At 41.4% G+C, this 18,396-nt stretch overlaps 3 protein-coding genes and 1 long non-coding RNA gene across 5 annotated transcripts in view; 3 read left to right on the top strand and 1 right to left on the bottom strand.

Annotated features, from left to right (window-relative positions):
* Nucleotides 1–7,068, bottom strand: part of pik3c2g (phosphatidylinositol-4-phosphate 3-kinase catalytic subunit type 2 gamma) — a 46,974-nt gene extending 39,906 nt beyond the window's left edge. Inside the window, exons 1-6 of the mRNA XM_041836806.2 lie at nt 6,907–7,068; nt 3,915–4,311; nt 3,304–3,499; nt 2,241–2,323; nt 1,865–2,022; nt 1,463–1,580 (exon numbers count right to left, since the gene is read on the bottom strand). Of these exons, the coding sequence (XP_041692740.2) occupies nt 1,463–1,580; nt 1,865–2,022; nt 2,241–2,323; nt 3,304–3,499; nt 3,915–4,210 (851 nt within the window). The 5' untranslated portion in view covers nt 4,211–4,311; nt 6,907–7,068. The remainder of the gene's footprint in view (nt 1–1,462; nt 1,581–1,864; nt 2,023–2,240; nt 2,324–3,303; nt 3,500–3,914; nt 4,312–6,906) is intronic.
* Nucleotides 7,069–7,697: 629 nt separating this feature from the next.
* On the top strand, nt 7,698–12,821 carry LOC121531259. The gene is made up of 5 exons (XR_005994105.1): nt 7,698–7,820; nt 8,039–8,251; nt 8,562–8,587; nt 11,442–11,535; nt 11,796–12,821. It is a non-coding gene; the product is annotated as an uncharacterized LOC121531259 (long non-coding RNA).
* A 342-nt stretch (nt 12,822–13,163) lies between these two features.
* Nucleotides 13,164–15,179, top strand: LOC121531257 (protein Bouncer). The gene is made up of 4 exons (XM_041836501.2): nt 13,164–13,246; nt 13,540–13,674; nt 14,176–14,349; nt 14,668–15,179. Exons 1-4 carry the CDS (start codon nt 13,194–13,196, stop codon nt 14,909–14,911), a joined length of 606 nt encoding a protein of 201 aa, XP_041692435.2. The 5' UTR covers nt 13,164–13,193; the 3' UTR covers nt 14,912–15,179.
* Nucleotides 15,180–15,636: 457 nt separating this feature from the next.
* Nucleotides 15,637–17,412, top strand: bncr (bouncer). 2 transcript variants are annotated; one of them, XM_041836499.1, is made up of 2 exons: nt 15,637–15,873; nt 16,783–17,412. In XM_041836499.1, the coding sequence occupies exons 1-2, from the start codon at nt 15,824–15,826 to the stop codon at nt 17,171–17,173; spliced, it is 441 nt and encodes a 146-aa protein (XP_041692433.1). In that variant the 5' UTR covers nt 15,637–15,823; the 3' UTR covers nt 17,174–17,412. The 2 variants fall into 2 exon arrangements, with proteins under 2 accessions (XP_041692433.1, XP_041692434.1); XM_041836500.1 differs by lacking the exon at nt 15,637–15,873 and adding an exon at nt 15,912–16,150.
* Nucleotides 17,413–18,396: the final 984 nt, after the last annotated feature.

Genomic DNA, 18,396 nt, shown 5'->3' with positions numbered 1-18,396 from the left:
GTCACTACGACAATAGAATGTTCATGATGTCACTGCGACAATAGAATGTTCATGATGTCACTGCGACAATAGAATGTTCATGATGTCACTACGACAATAGAATGTTCACGTCACTGCGACAATAGAATGTTCATGATGTCACTGCGACAATAGAATGTTCATGATGTCACTACGACAATAGAATGTTCATGATGTCACTGCGACAATAGAAGTTCATGATGTCACTGCGACAATAGAATGTTAATGATGTCACTGCGACAATAGAATGTTCATGATGTCACTGCGACAATAGAATGTTCATGATGTCACTGCGACAATAGAATGTTCATGATGTCACTACGACAATAGAATGTTCATGTCACTGCGACAATAGAATGTTCATGATGTCACTGCAACAATAGAATGTTCATGATGTCACTGCGACAATAGAATGTTCATGATGTCACTGCGACAATAGAATGTTCATGATGTCACTACGACAATAGAATGTTCATGTCACTGCGACAATAGAATGTTCATGATGTCACTGCGACAATAGAATGTTCATGATGTCACTGCGACAATAGAATGTTCATGATGTCACTGCGACAATAGAATGTTCATGATGTCACTACGACAATAGAATGTTCATGTCACTGCGACAATAGAATGTTCATGATGTCACTGCGACAATAGAATGTTCATGATGTCACTGCGACAATAGAATGTTCATGATGTCACTACGACAATAGAATGTTCATGATGTCACTGCGACAATAGAATGTTCATGATGTCACTGCGACAATAGAATGTTCATGATGTCACTACGACAATAGAATGTTCATGTCACTGCGACAATAGAATGTTCATGATGTCACTGCGACAATAGAATGTTCATGATGTCACTGCGACAATAGAATGTTCATGATGTCACTACGACAATAGAATGTTCATGATGTCACTGCGACAATAGAATGTTCATGATGTCACTGCGACAATAGAATGTTCATGATGTCACTGCGACAATAGAATGTTAATGATGTCACTGCGACAATAGAATGTTCATGATGTCACTGCGACAATAGAATGTTCATGATGTCACTGCGACAATAGAATGTTCATGATGTCACTACGACAATAGAATGTTAATGATGTCACTGCGACAATAGAATGTTCATGATGTCACTGCGACAATAGAATGTTCATGATGTCACTGCGACAATAGAATGTTCATGATGTCACTGCGACAATAGAATGTTCATGATGTCACTGCGACAATAGAATGTTCATGATGTCACTGCGACAATAGAATGTTCATGATGTCACTGCGACAATAGAATGTTCATGATGTCACTGCGACAACTGTCTACAGACGTGCTGATAGACGTAGTATAAACCAGCCTTAAGGGGAATGAAGGCAGGGAGGCTAGGGAGTGGTGCTTGGGTTGGAGTTAGGGTTAAGGTGCAGGGGCAGTATACTTACTTCCTGAGGTACTCCTCAGAATCACACAACTTCAGGAGGTAGTGTCCACTGTCTATTGGGTTAGCCTGTTCCAGGAGCAGCAAGATCTCACCTATCAGGGTCTGGACAGTCTTGTTCACTGGAGGACAGAGAACAACTCTAGACACAGTCCCCCCAAAAAAAAATCCATATGGAGATTCAAACTTATCTCCCTTTTTCTAAAGACATTTTACCATAACACACGCTGAAAAATACAGCAATACGTCTGTGATAAAGCCATTGCGTCGCACATATCCTTTTAGACTATTTGATCGCTAAATGTGAGCAGAAATGAAGTTGCCATAATATGTGGCCATGTGATTGTAGCTTAGCTACCACATGTTACAGCAGTATACATATGTGTCAACTGTGTGTCTTACTTACACATGGTGGGAATGGGTAATTGGTGGGGGACCCAGGGAGTAGACACATTGATGGTGATCTCAGCTTCCTGCAGTAGGGAGGGGTGAATAGGTGACACACGCCCCCACACCACCCCTGAGTTAGACACCTGGTCAGTGTGGGGATAGCTAGACAACAGTCTGACAGAGAGAGAGAGAGGGAGAGAGGGAGAGGCCTTTAGAATGTATATATTTGTTTTAATGAAAGTGCAACGCTATGGATCATTTCTGGCTTTCCTCAAGAAACTTGAAGTGTGGCAACGCAAGACGTTCCTTGGTTCGTCTTATCTTGAATGTTAAAATGACTCAGTTCATTGGAATGATATTCAAACATCTTAAAGGGACGTGACTTTTCTTACTTGGACGTCAACATGCAGAGAGAAGCCAGTTGTTTGGTGCTGCCTTGTGGAGTGTCTATCAGTTTGATGTTCCAGGTATCCAGCTAAAAATATATAATACTGTATATCCATCTTAGTAGAAGCTTTTATCCAATGCATTTATCCAAATCATTTATCCAAAGCATTTGTCCAAAGCGACTTACAGTACAGTGAGGCCATACATTTTTTGTATGTGACCCCAGCAGGAATCGAACCCACGACAAAAACATAATTAAACCGCATTGACTCAAATACCACTTATTTTTAAAGGCCCAGTGCAGTCAAAAACGTGATTTTCCTGTGTTTTATATATATTTCTACACCATGAGTTTGGAATAATACTGTGAAAATGTGAAAATGATGATAATGCCCTTTAGTGTAAAAGCTGTTAGAAAAGAATGCCTGAAATCAACAGTATTTATATTACTGTATTTAGTGGTATACATTAAAACTGAGCTACACGTGGTAGAGTTGGTAGAGCATGGCGCTTGCAACGCCAGGGTTGTGGGTTCGATTCCCACGGGGGGCCAGTATGAAAAAATGTATGCACTCACTAACTGTAAGTCGCTCTGGATAAGAGCGTTCTGCTAAATGACTAAAATGTAAATGTAAATGAAATTTCAGGCTGTTTGGTTGGATGGAGTTTTAATAGACCAATAAGAAAGAAAGTTACAAAACCTCTCTGCCAATAACAGATAGTTTTCAGTTTTTCCCTTCCTACTTAGACCACTCCCAGACAGTCCTAGCAAAATTCTTGCTTGAGAAATTGCTCTTTGTTAAGAAACAATTTTAGTGTATTTTTTACTATTTTAATTGATCACAATCACAGTAAAGTACTTAACTGTTACCCAGAAATGATTTGATATTGAGATAAAAATGGCTGCACTGGACCTTTAACATCTTTCCTCCATCCCCACAAAGATATCTTTGTTTCCAGTGAACTAAATCTCCATCATCCAGAGTGCTAGTTTTTCTTTAACCTTTATTTAAAGACCCTTGAAGGTTAAGAAACCTATTTTGCAAGGGGCAACCCAGTGATACTCACATGACTATCTCTGGCTGTATTAGAGCGGTTCAGTCTGATAGCGGGTATAGTCAGGTCACAGGAGAACCTCTTCTGAGCATTAGTCAGCAGAGCAGCACTGGTGGTCCTCCTCCGAGGGGGTACTGGGGGTGGTAGGGGGGCTGCTCCTCTCAGGGGGTCCACTGCTCCTCTCAGGGGGTCCACTGTCTCCCCGGTCCTGTATATTTTCAAGAAAATAAAATGTATACGTTCATTTGACTGGGATTATATACAGTACAAATAAAATATAAATCAGGAAACTTTATGAATTGTACCAGATATAGTTAACCGGCTAATTTTCATATAATAATTAGATGCTTACATTTGTTCTATTTCACACATGTACAGGTGCGAATTGGAAATGTGTTTTTTGCATATCCCACTCCCCTGAGAGTGGTGTCAGAGCCAGGGATCAGCCATTATTGATGGCAACCCTAGAGCAATTATGGTTAAGTGCCTTGCTCATCAACAGATTTTTCACCTAGTGGGCTCTGGGATTTCAACCAGCGACCTTTCGGTTACTGGCCCAACGCTCCTAACCGCTAGGCTACCTACTGCCCATGGCAGGTGAACATTAAAACCACTCAACATACCTGGGTCTCAGGTAAGGATTTGGGTTGGGGACCCCTCCACCCACCCCTTGGGTGTTAGGGTTAGGGTCGTTGGGGCTCCCATTGCCTCCGCCCTGGGACCAGAGAGGGGAGCGGTGTTGGGCCTGGGGACTGGACAGGGACATGGCCGAGAGGGAGTTGTACAGATCCAATTCCTCCTCCTCTAGAAAGACAAGGTCCAGACCAGCTAAGTCTTCCTGGTATCGTTCCACGAGGTACGCTGGGAAAACGTTGTCTTCTTGTCTCTGTGAGTCATAATCCATATCGAAAGGATCCATTGGGTACTAAAGTAAAGACATGCAACTCCTGTCTGCCTGTCAGACTCCACAACTCAATGACGAATCATTGTAGTCGGTTCAGTCCCATGGCACGTTGAACTCTGGGATGTTGTGGTAAAAGAAATAGGTGGGTAAACCCCTAATACAAAACAAACACAAATCATATGCCACAGCTCAGTGGACTCTGTGTTCACTCTGTGGCAATGTTGAAGGGTGTGATCAAAGAGTTTATTGTAATTACTCTCAATCCAAATATGTAGTATAACATGCTGCAAATACTGGGTCCAAATTAAGACCGTTTTTTTTTTTTTTTACCACAGTAATTTTGCAGTGTAACTGCAATTATTCTGCAATTACTGCATCCAAAATACCACACTGCAGTTACTTCACTTTTACTGCAGTTTCAAAACTGCAATATCTTTTTGTAAGGGGTAGGCTCCAGAGCCTTAACTACGACGGTTGCAACTAGTAGTTACAGTTGAAGTCGGAAGTTTACATACACCTTAGCCAAATACATTTAAACTCAGTTTTTCACAATTCCTGACATTTAATCCTAGTAAAAATTCCCTGTTTTAGGTCAGTTAGGATCACCACTTTATTTTGAGAATGTGAAATGTCAGAATAATAGTAGAGAGAATTATTTATTTCAGCTTTTATTTCTTTCATCACATTCCCAGTGGGTCAGAAGTTTACATACACTCAATTAGTATTTGGTAGCATTGCCTTTCAATTGTTTAACTTGGGTCAAACGTTTCAGGTAGCCTTCCACAAGCTTCCCACAATAAGTTGGGTGAATTTTGGCCCATTCCTCCTGACAGAGCTGGTGTAACGGAGTCAGGTTTGTAGGCCTCCTTGCTCGCACACGCTTTTTCAGTTCTGCCCACACATTTTCTATAGGATTGAGGTCAGGGCTTTGTGATGGCCACTCCAATACCTTGACTTTGTTGTACTTAAGCAATTTTGCCACAACTTTGGAAGTATGCTTGGGGTCATTGTCCATTTGGAAGACCCATTTGCAACCAAGCTTTAACTTCCTGACTGATGTCTTGAGATGTTGCTTCAATATATCCACATAATTTTCCTTCCTCATGATGCCATCTATTTTGTGAAGTGCACCAGTCCCTCCTGCAGCAAAGCACCCCCACAGCATGATGCTGCCACCCCCGTGCTTCACGGTTGGGATGGTGATCTTCGGCTTGCAAGCCAACCCCTTTTTTCCTCCAAACATAACGATGGTCATTATGGCCAAACAGTTCCATTTTTGTTTCATCAGACCAGAGGACATTTCTCCAAAAAGTACGATCTTTGTCCCCAGTGCAAACTGTAGCCTGGCTTTTTAATGGCGGTTTTGGAGCAATGGCTTCTTCCATGCTGAGCGGCCTTTCAGGTTATGTCGATATAGGACTCGTTTTACTGTGGATATAGATCATTTTGTACCTGTTTCCTCCAGCATCTTCTCAAGGTCCTTTGCTGTTGTTCTGGGATTGATTTGCACTTTTTCGCACCAAAGTAGGTTCATCTCTAGGAGACAGAACGCGTCACCTTCTTGAACGGTATGACAGCTGCGTGGTCCCATGGTGTTTATACTTGCGTACTATTGTTTGTATAGATGAATGTGGTATTCAGGGATTTGGAATTGCTCCCAAGGATGAACCAGACTTGTGGAGGTCTACAATTTTTTGTCTGAGGTCTTGGCTGATTTCTTTTGATTTTCCCATGATGTCAATCAAAGAGGCACTGAGTTTGAAGGTAGGCCTTGAAATACATCCACAGGTACACTTCCAATTGACTCAAATGATGTCAATTAGCCTATCAGAAGCTTCTAAAGCCATGACATCATTTTCTGGAATTTTCCAAGCTGTTTAAAGGCACAGTCAACTTAGTGTATGTAAACTTCTGACCCACTGGAATTGTGATACAGTGAATTATAAGTGAAATAATCTGTCTGTAAACAATTGTTGGAAAAATTACTTGTGTCATGCACAAAGTAGATGTCCTAACCGACTTGCCAAAACTATAGTTTGTTTACAAGAAATTTGTGGAGTGGTTAAAAAAACGAGTTTTAATGACTCCAAAGTATGTAAACTTCCGACTTCAACTGTACATGTCGTGACACACATGTTGTACTGTACTTCAATTGTCTTCATGTTTGACACAGATAAACCATACATAGCAACGTACACTCTACACCTAAGTATTTCCCCACAAAAAACAGAGTCATTTTTGTATGTAGCCTACTTCTGCAGCACAAACTGACAGTATTACTAAACCATAATTTCAGTTAGTCTAATAATTAACAGACTTTTCAAAAGGTTAACAGGACATTTCCCAGAGCCCGTTTCACAGATCGCTGTTCTTTGAGACTGTGAGCCATGAAAAATAGGCTAGAATAAAGTTCAAAACCATTATTTTGAAGATATGTTTTTACTGGCCACAGAGAGGGACATTTGGGTCAGCCTGATCCATATTTAACCATATAACATAATCATACATTTGTTATAATTTCCAGACAAGATAATAATAAAAGCAGGCACAGATCATATTTCTAGCAGGCACAGATCATATTTCTGACCGCAAAAAAAAATATTTATGTCTCAAGTTTCAATAGTTTTAAGAAACTCCTTAAAAAAACGTAAAAACTGTTTAAAAAACACAATTGTGTGAAATGTATATAATTATTCATGTGAGAGTCTTACCGTCAGAACTCCGACATTGTCCCGGAACAGTAGGCTACCTGTCAGCGCGAAGGTATGAAGGTATGCTTATGCACCTTAGGCGACTATATGTCAATCATCAAGTCAAACTAGTTTCAAAGTCTGGAATCGTTTCTGGATCGGTTCCCGGCGGTGCGAATTCTAATCATAGCTCTCCACCGCGGCAGTGACGTCGCCAGTAATAACGAAGTGCATGAATGCGCGCTCCCGTCGACAAAGAGCTTGTCTTCACGGTCGCGCGCTATGGACTTGAAGTGTGAAATTTACAGTCTGCTGACATTAGTACATGAGGAAAGATTTACTCTCTCTTTGGGTGCCAGCACGCCCTCTAGTGGAACGAAATGAACATAACAATAGTGAACAGATGTGGACAAATCTGCCTAAATTGGTGGTAGACCTACAGTAGGCTATTACAGTTGCCCATTGTGTAGGCTATTTGAACTTGTAATAATTTGAATGAATTATATATTTATGTATATTTATGAGTATTTTTGTACTGTGTAGCTTACCCGGAATAGCTTACTCTATTTTATTCTATAGCCTAGTGTATATTACGTATCAGTGTAGAATACAAACATAGGTCCTCCAATAACATTTACTCTTTAAAGAGAAATTAAAAGTTAAAAGTAGGTATGTTGTAATTTCCCCGTGACTGTAAATACACGTATTACCAGTTCAACTCTGGCTCTTCTCTGCAGTCACCTCCCTCCGCTCCTCATTGAGGAATGCCATTACGCAGGTTGAGGTATGCTACTGTCACCAGTAGTGTTTTCCTCATCTATACTGTGTCATATGATGTTTCCCCAACGTGTAGACATGTATACATATTAGAATAGACCTATTATCTACATCAGAAAATGATATCTGTACACTTTGAAAGGATAATCCAAACATAGGTAAGTTGGCGATCATTTAACAAATATGTTTTTTTTTTGTCTTCCTTCATTGTCCTGTGAATTGCCAAACATCTTTTAGTTGTATGACGCTTTAGGACTAGCTAGTTGTTTTTAACACACTATATATAATGCAACATTTCGTACTGTGCAGTACTGTGCCAGCCAGACATTCTGGGCATCTGTACAACTGACCATATATCAAAACTCTATCATTGCAGTGAAAATTAAAAACTTGAAACTGTGACAAAGTAGCTCAAACTGAGAGTAAGTATTAGAAGAGGAAGGGGACGGACAGAGGGGTATACCACGGAGCCATGGAGTTCAACAGCACATCTCCAGACATTTCAACCCGAGACCCTGGAACGGTCCCTGTGTACTATGTACTCATCCCCTTCACAGGGTTCACAGTGATAGGGTGCGTGATAGCACTGGTAAGAGTACACTTATTTATACGTCATTTCAAAGTCTGGTGCAGAGAAACATGTATGTTAGTACAAGAGCTCAATTCTATATATATTGTGTTCAAGGATGAGCATGATGCGACATTACATTTACATTTTAGTCATTTAGTCATCCAGAGCGACTTACAGTTAGTACATGACTAGTATCCACTGACTGTTCAAGCGCATTTTGCCATTTGTAAGACCACTGTTGGTTTTGTTTGGTATGCTATTCTGCCTCTGTATCTTATCACATCATATCTTGTTCACCGATACGTTCTGTTGTTCTTCATTCTTTCAGGTCGTTTACATACGAAGGAAAATAAAGTGAGTTTGATAACTGTCAGTTGCAGTGGCGGCTCCTGAAAAAATTCTCAGGAGGGGCAATTTTTCTGATGATTTAGGTGACCTACACACATTTAAAAAAATATATGTCCAGCAACAACATGAAGACAGGGGCAGCATATAAGTCAATACCAGAAGCATTTATTGACTGATCTCAAAAGTGTTGGCTTACCAGGGTTGGTGGAGCCCTCAGTTTCATCTTTGCCTCGCAAAGCTAACTCAAACACTCCGCAAAACTTCACACACTGGATTAGCCGGCTGAGGATGTGGAGGTTCTTGCTAATGTCGTAGTAAATATATTTGTTATAGTGAATATGGAATATGATATGTTGAGTAAAATGTTGTGCTAAGATCTATTTAGGTCAGGAGCTGGTTATAAGTTATGTTCCTATCCAATAACAATGGACAAAAGGGTCCTATCTTGTCAGCCTTGTCAGCAGGTGGCCAAGGACAACACCCACGCCATAGGCCTCTCAGTTCTTCCAACTCACGAGTTCTGCTCTGAGGACACACACACACACAAACACACACACACACACACATCATCACTGTTAAACACACACACACACACACACACACATCATCACTGTTAAACAAACACACACACACACACACACAAAAAATCCCCTCTCTTAGGCTGAACATTTGAAGACAGAGAACCCGACTCAGAGCCAATGCAACAGTGACAGTAGCCTGGAGGGGACCTCGCCCAACTAATCAGGACCAATCAGAAGATCAGAACTACTAGATTGAACCTACTTCATTTATTGCATAAAATGTCTGCACACAATGTTTCGGGGCTCTCTTCAGATAATAATAATAATAATAATATGCCATTTAGCAGACGCTTTTATCCAAAGCGACTTACAGTCATGCGTGCATACATTTTTGTGTATGGGTGGTCCCGGGGATCGAACCCACTACCTTGGCGTTACAAGCACCATGCTCTACCAGCTGAGCTACAGAAAGTGGATACTCATGGATGCGCATTGCAATTGTAAAATGTCAACACAATTGGAGACACCACGTCATTTTTGGAGACATGTTATTGACAGTAAACTATTGTAGATGCGACTGCTAACTAAATAAAACATTTTAGCTGGCTAGCTAATCATCTTAGCTAAATGTGGGGCAAACAATTCAGTTATTTACCGTTAATTTGAGGGATTGGGGTGAAAGAAATCGAGTTACATAGTGATACTTTACGATATACTGTATTGACAATATCGCAATATTTTAGCGCTAGTTGGCTGTACCTGCACCAAAACACCATTATTGTTCCTTCATAGCTTGTTCTCAATCTTTTCACATTGGGAGCCAATTTGTTTTCAGCACTTTTATTTCCATGACTGATAAAAACTCGTTCTCATGGCTTTCTGATCCCTCTGCAACAGACATATGGTGCGCAATAAAATCACAGTATCGAATCGCAATACGTATAGAATCATGAGACTCGCAATGCTGATGCATATATCTTATCGTGAGGTTCCTGGCAATTCCCAGCCCAAGTTCATTTGCCACAACAAATCTCTTCGCTAGCAAACGCAATGTGTCTCCAGCAATGTTTACTTTTTTGACGTTCTATGGCATCTCCACTTTCCAAGCATATATGACCACATGTAATATTTTGGTAAGTGATGCAAATAGTGAACTATGTAGGGCCAGGATGTAAAATATATGTAGCTGCAGCAATTTCTCTTATCTGATATGGTAAGTAATGGGGCTTGATTTATAGCTCCCTAAGAGTTTGACGAACGGGTCCGTGAACGCGATTGCAGATATCTTTACCTCTGAATAAACTGCCTTATATTATACAATTATCCACCTTGTCCAAAAGTCTCTACTTTTTTCTCCGTTCTCCAGTAAACTTGTTTTATCAACAATAGTAAGGTTCAATGACACAGAAAGCAGTTCAATGTCGGGGTACAGTCGCTCTCTTACCAGGATCGCGGTCCGCTCTGACCAGGGTGAAGGTGGCCGGCTCCACCTCTCTGCCAGCAGCGTTTTCATTATTTAGTCCGTTCAGTAGCGGGTATGTACACGATCAACAAGATCAGTCCAAAACCGAAGATCAGTCCAAAGCAGAATGTTTGCAGAATGTTTGTAAACTAAGTCTACAAATTAAAAACATAAAATAACGCCACACTGCAGGTCGCAACATAGACGCTGATAGCCGCCATTGTCTTAGTTACGTTCAACGTTACGTCACGTATGACGAAAGCGCGTAAGTGCATGCACACAGACACCCATAGAGAATGTATTGAAAGCTTTGAAATGTGAAAAAAATAGATTTTACATGACAGGCTATGAGAGACTTCTGGGTGATTTTCAACCTGACTGAAATCGCCCAAAAAACGGGCGGGGCCATTTGAAGCACGACTTTAGCCTGATTTGACATTTAGTGGCTGGCAGATCAGACGTGAACACTGATAACTGCTGTTGCCGTGATATAATTTTTTATAAATTTATAAAAAAAAAATATATATATATATATATATTTTTTTTTTATAATTGATTAGAAAAAAAATCCCTTCCTTTTCCCGTTTGGCAGTGCGTCGCCCATATCGCCCTATTGAACAAGCCGTCCCTGGTCAGTTGTGAGCGAGCGATGCCTAAAGTGGTGCTAGTCTTGTTCTTCCTCCATCATGTGTTCAGTAACATGAAAACATGATGTCCTCTGTAGCTCAGTTGATAGAACATGGCGCTTGCAACGTCAGGATAGTGGGTTCGATTCCTGGGACGAAATATATGTAAAAAAACAAACAAATAATAATAAAAAAAAAAGTAAATAAAAAAAAAGGGAGATATTATTAATAATACATGATGTTGTGACCAGACAGGACGGGCTTCGCCACATGCTGATTTCCCAGTTCAGCTCTGATCACAGTGAGGAAGACTATCAAGACAGAGATGAGGATCAGGAAGAGATGGTGAGTAAAGAGACTTTACAGTATTTATTGAGTTTGTCCTATTCATGTTGCTGTTTCTTTGCATTTATATAACATACATATTCCTATATCATCTCTAACACACTCCCCACACCATGGGTTTGTAGAGCTCCATCTAGTCACATCTCTGTTGATGTAAAAATGGCTTAATTTATACTGTAGATACGTTTGATTAAATTGTTTGATTTGATCTCATCTTTTTTTTTCTTTTTTCTTTTTTTTTTTTGGGGGGGGGATGTCAGGAGCCTCTCTATATGGATGGAAAGCTGTCGTTCAACCAGGCACGTGCACAGATAGGGCTCTAGGAGTCTCCAGGGGGTGCTGGAGCGCCTGCCCTTCTGCCCTCATAGGCGAAAAGTGCCCTTTTGATTGGTGACAGTTTATAAACAAATTGCTTTTGTTTTCTCTCTTTTCTCTCTTATTATGTACATTTTAAATGTAACAAATTTCTCATCAAACAAGCCCATCCCCTGCCCTTCTGCGGATTTCTTCTTGAGGATTTCTGCATGTCTGCCTGAAGGGAATTCTTCTTGAGGATTTCTGTATGTCTGCCTGAAGGGAATTCTTCTTGAGGATTTCTGCATGTCTGCCTGAAGGGAATTCTTCTTGAGGATTTCTGCATGTCTGCCTGAAGGGACACAGAAACTATAGACTGGCCTTCCCTTCCCTTCCTTTACACTTATCAAAAAGAAGACTGGCTGCATGTATCCCAATTCTCCGCCCTTCTCCCTAAGTGTGTACTTGCACACTTTCTCAAATGGATTTAAAAGGGGGCGAAGAATCAGGATGCATCCGCTATGCATGTCAAGACTCAGAAGTTGGTTTACTTTCTGAATAGATTTTAATGGAAATGGAACTGACCCCAACCCTGATGCGTGTGTCATGTTGTGCGACTTATTGCCGCGTTCAAAACAACCGGGAACACTGAAAAATATTAGGTTCAAATCATGATGCCAGTGATCTTCAGGTCGGAAAGTCGGAGCTCTAGAAAGAGGCCAGAGGTCCCGAGTTGGAATTCCGAGTTGGATGACCGTTCAAAGCGATTGTTCCCAGTCGGAGCTCGTTTCTTTCCCAGTTCCCAGTTGGTTTGAATGCGGCATTAACCTTCACTTGACGCTACCAGTTCACCCTCAAGAAGAGGGGGGTGTAAGCAGTCTCTGTATAGTATTATTATTATTATTATTATAGTAGATAGTGCTGCAGTCACACATTTGCCTTCAGTATTAGACACATGAACATGTTCAGAGACCCACTAAAAAAAGGTATATTTTTGCACAATAAACAATATCATCAACTTTCAGTTGTATTACTGGTTTGTTTCGTTAGAATAAGTTTTAGATGTTATGATTTTAAGACAGCTTATTATGTAAATCCAACCAACAGAGATGTTGATCATAGCTGAGTGACACAGCTGACTCCACTTACTGATCAACAGCCCAGTGGGTTGTGTTCATTAGGCACCAAACGGTTGAAAATTGAATAGAAACAGGGCGGGACTATCCAACCTGTCCAATAAGGAACACTAATTTCTGCTCCACTTTGGAAAAAGTTTTTTAAAAAACGGTTTCCGTTATGTGCCCTAATGAACACAACCCTGCTGGGCGTGCGGATCTTCTTCAGGCCCGTCACACTCGGCCGAGATGTCTTTTATAAACACAGGTCCGGGGATAATGGCGTCACAGAGAAAACACAGGTGAACAACAGCTTCTGTACTCGCATTACAAATGCTCAGCAGTGTCTAATTTTGATGTTGTAATGTCTGTTGATTGTTCACCCTTTGCTTCTGCTCAAACGTTTCAAACCACCTCGAATGAAACAGTTGCCCATATTACACGCTGCTGCCAGACTAATGGTTTTACCACACCTCTTTTGGTATATCTATAATAAACGTTTGACTAGGAATATGAGGAGTTTTGTAGAAATGTCTTTACAAACATTTCTACAGTATAAAGATTGTGTGTAAGACGTATTGTGTGCGTCATCCAGGTCGACCTCTCCCCAGCCCCTGGCTTCAGCAGCCTGCCTCTGTGTCTTCCTACTCCCAGGCCTAACTGTGGCAGCCATGGGAATTCCTAGTACCAGTCTGCTGTGTAACTTCTGCCCTCTACAGCACAAAGGAAGGTTGGTGTCACCCCCCCCATTTCATCACTGCGGAGCAGTTTCCCGGACTGGACAGTCCGATTAAGCCCAGTCCGGGGCTGAAAAAGCATTCTCAATGGAGATTTTCAGTTGAAAAAGCTTTTTTTTAGGTCAGGACTAGGCTTAATCTGTATCTAGGAAATCGGCCCATAGTGTTCGACTTTCAACGTTTCCTCTCGTAAGGTTCCACCTCTCTTCGGTTAGTGCTATCCTTGGGACATCCCTACCCTTACCTAAACGTTTTACATTTCAACTTCAATGGGGTTGACGTCCCAAGGATTCTGTTTAGAGTTTTCCATTTTGGGTCTGTCAACTCACTCCTGGGGAGAATCTCAATTGCAATTCCTTGACTCCTCACATCCTCTTGTTTCCTTCTCAAAAGGTCCCGCCTCTCTGACCTTCTCATCCAATGGGTTTTAAGGAGGAGAGGCAGTAAGGAATAAAGGAAATGCAATTGAGATTCTCCCATGTTTTTTTCTCCAGGTCCTGCAGTAAGGACTCCACCACCGAGTGTCTCCCGCAAGAGCGCTGTGGTACTAGTATGGGGCGTTTCGGTTCCATTCACATCCTGTCTGCACAGGGCTGCATGACCCCTGACCTCTGTAACTCCACCCACGCCGTGACCCACCAAGGGGTCAGCTATAATGTGACATACAGGTTCAGTAGCCAAACTTTACTTTTATTAAATGTAGTTTCACAGGGACAGTGCACATCAACATTAGTGGCCGGCTTTAGACAGTCGGTTAGTTGTCCGACAGAAATGCCACAAACAGAGTCGACGTGGTTCCTTATTCTACATGTCAGAGAGTCATGTTTGTTCTACATAGCATATTTCTATCTGAATGTTCCAAAACTGCGTCTTCCTGTATTATAGCTCTGATATGCTGTACTATGATTGCCTACAGTGTCTTAAAACTGAGGGGTCTTACGTAATATTGAGTGACTTACATAGATTTTTCTAACTAACTCTTGTAGGTGTTGCTGTAGCGACCAGTGTAACCAGCCTCCGGCCTCTGATACCTACATTAAGAGGCTGTTAGGAGTGACGGTGGGGCACAGTGAGGAACCTCCGAGCACGGCGGACCGTCTGGATAGATGCCCTCGAGACGAGGGCGTGGAGGAGGATGACGCCATCACTCAGCCACATGGAGAAAACAACACGAATTCCATCTATAAAGTCCTCTCAGATCTCCGGGAGTGGGTAAAGAGTAGGGCCTAGGGGTCCATCTGGAATTCAGCACTACTTGTCGCTGGGGACAGGCCTGTTAGCCACAGTCACTGTCCCCATCCTCATACAAGGGATTGACACTTATTCAAATACATTTTATTTCCAGTGTAAATGTGCTTATTTATTCAATTATTTGTAATAACTTATGTGAAGTGTAATAAATGTTTGGCGATGTTGCAATATTGACGTATGGTAAAAGCTGTAGTTCTCAGTGTGGTAGCTGGTGAATGCAGTGAATAAAGAGAGCATGTTGAAGTAACTGTCCAGTGTTTCCAGATTTGTATGAAATATGACTTATAATTACAATGAGTGAAATAGTTTTCCTTCCAAAAATCTGGGAATTAAAGGCCCAGTGCAGTCAAAAACATGAATTTCCTGTGTTTTATATATATTTCCAAACTAAGGTTGGAATAATACTGTGAAAATTGTGATGGTGCCCTTTTAGTGTAAGAGCTGTTTGAAAAGGCCACCTGAAATTTCAGCCTGTTTTTGGTGGGATGGAGTTTTGGCCTGCCAGGTGACTGACATCACCAGGTGGTAAATTAGTTGATAGACCAATAAGAAAGAGTTCCAATTCCCTCTGTCAGTAACTGCTCGTTTTCAGACCACACCCAGTCCAAGCTAAATTCTTGCTTGAGAAGTGGCTCTTTGCTAAGAAGCTATTTTTGTTTCCTTTTTGACCATTTGAATTAAGCAATCACAGTAAGGTACTTAATTGTTACCCAAAAATGATGATATTGACATAAAAAGGGCTACATTGATACATGTTAAAAATAAGTTCTGTGTTGGAATATTGTGGGCTGTAAAACTAAAATTATTCACGTGAGTAGACCGCTGATTGGCCAGCTCATCCTAGCAAGCATTTTTGAAACACTGTTTGAGGTGGGGTTTCTTCTCCAATGTATGCTTTGGCCACAAATACGAGTATATGATGAGTCAACAACATTATTTGGGTATGTGTTAACAGAATGAGATTTTCACTGGACATTTACTTTAAAAATCAGTGTTTCTTTGTCAGTCTGTCCTGATCTGAATAACAGGGGTCGGTGGTGGGTGTGGTTACTTAGTTTGAGGTTAGATGGTACAGGTTCAACCAGCAGTAAGTGTTGGGATAGTATACAGAGCATTTAGAAAGTGGCATCTGTCATCCACTGTGTACCACTTGGAAAACATATCTGTTGTATCCAGATTTTAAGTTCTTCTGAACCCTAGAGTCGTAAGAATGGGCAGGTGAGTCCTCATCCTACATATTGACATTGCATGAGCAAGCTGTTAGTATTTCTATGGTTGAGAGCTATCAACCCGTCTTTTTAGATCAACTGAGACTAGAAGGTCAATTTCTAGGACATACCTGTAATTTACTGCAATCATGACTGGTTTGTTTGACAAGCAGTTGGTATTTTTATTTTATTGCAAGTCAGAAACCTACCCATCATGCTCTTGTTTCAATTGACTAATTAGACCAGTGGGTTACCAATCAGCAGTTTCTGTTACATGCCAGTGCCACTCCAATTCTAGCCTGGTCCCAAATCTGTTGTGCTGTCTGGCCAAATCCTATGGTTGTTTTTTTATGTCATGATGACATTCAATGTTTGACTAGGTCTGTGCAGCCCAATTCTGATCTATTTTTCACTAATTGCTCCTTTGACCAAATCAGATCAGCTCTGAAAAATACCTGATGTGATTGGTCTAAAGAACAATTTAGTATTGGTGGAAAAAAAAAAAAATCAGAATTGGTCTGCCTGTTTTTAAACGCAGCCTAAGGAGCTATACAGCACAAAAAAAAGATCTGGGACCAAGCTACTCTCAAACACTGACCGACATGAGTGGGTAGTTCACCACCAGACATCCTTTTCTCTCAGGCCCCAGATGTTCCCGACTCTGTCTGCCATCCTGTGCGTCTCCCTGCTCCTCCCATCCCTCCACTGTAACAACAACCTGCTGTGTTACTACAGTCCCATCATGTACCGGAACAAGACCTTTGACCTCATCCTGTCAGAGTGCCCTCCTGCGGAACTCTGCATGACAGGCAACGGTCGCTATGGAAACCACAGCGCCCTCTCCGCCCGCGGGTGCATGGCACCGACGGACTGCGGTCAGGCACACCCTCTCCCGCTGAAAGGAACTATCTACACCATGATGTATGCGTGCTGTGACTATAACTACTGTAACGCAGGACACCGTGTTGCGGTTAATTCGGTCCCCCTCATGGTGGCAATGATGACTGTGCCTATGCTGTTGTTGGAGCTGTAATTCTCAAGCCTACTTTAAAATCATGTAATTTTAGATAGAGGATGTGATGAGTACTAGGATTTGTTGGTTGAATGGTTTATCTACTGCTGCATACCCAGTCTAACCAAACGGAGGCGTGCACCAACCTGGAGACCAAAGGGTTTTTACCAAATATAATAATGGGAGATATTGCATTTGGCTCCTTTTTACAGAGAGAAGTTATATTTTTATGATTGTGAAATAAATGTTTTATACACTAACTGGACTACGTGTTAGCTCTTTTTCTGACTTTTTGTTGAATCAGCAATGTCTCTTTTTGAAGTTGTGGGGATATAGCTGTTGTTATAAATCTATCTACATATGCTACACACACAACGCACACTATACTACACACAACGCACACTATACTACACACAACGCACACTGACTATCTGTTGAGGTTTGGACAGTTCTTTATTTCCCTTTTATAAGGCTGCTGGGTCTCCCCATAATGGATATACTGATATGTACAGGAGAGTTCTCTACTGGAGTTACAGAGATAGGGGTGGGAGAGGGTCCATAATTACACATTAGACTTCAAAAAACAACACTGATGGAGCCTCATCTCCGGGGGAGCAGAAAATCAGCAGAGGGAAGGAGAGGGGTGAGAGAAAGAGAGGGGGTGACAGCACGAGAAAGGGGAAGGGAAGCTGGGAGGAGAGGGGGAGGAGAGGGGGAGGTGTTGTAGGCAGAGAGCCTCGAGAGAGAGAGACTGAATGACTGCCTAATAACTTAACACTTGAAAATAACACAGATTTCACGCACAGTGTATCGTTAAATAGGTTACGTGGAGAACCGCTTACCATAAATATGTATTTTTCAGGAGCCAACATAAATAAAAAAAATCATTGTTCGGTCGTAACATTTTTTTTCATTTTATCTGTCTTTTCCCTCCATTTTTTTTTTCTTGATTTGTTCCTTCCTTCCGTCTACCTTGGCGGCAGGGTTTCCCTGATCCATCTGTCCCTCATCCAATAAACAAGGAAAACAACTAATCCAACTGAAAAATGGAGCAATGTGAATTAGTAAAAAAACAAACAAATGAACGGGGACACGGCCACAGTCGACTCATCACGCAAATAACACACAGAACAGCAAGAACACAGTACTATTTTTAGTGTCGTTATCTCTTATGATTCTCATCTTCATCTTCCTCCTACATACTGGTGCAGGCGGAGGAGTGTTCCCCCCCTCCTCCTGGCTCA

This window comes from Coregonus clupeaformis, chromosome 19, assembly GCF_020615455.1.
Source record: "Coregonus clupeaformis isolate EN_2021a chromosome 19, ASM2061545v1, whole genome shotgun sequence".
Lineage (NCBI taxonomy): Eukaryota > Metazoa > Chordata > Actinopteri > Salmoniformes > Salmonidae > Coregonus > Coregonus clupeaformis.
The sequence above is the reverse complement of the archived record's forward strand: the minus strand, read 5'-3'. Positions and strand labels throughout refer to the sequence as shown.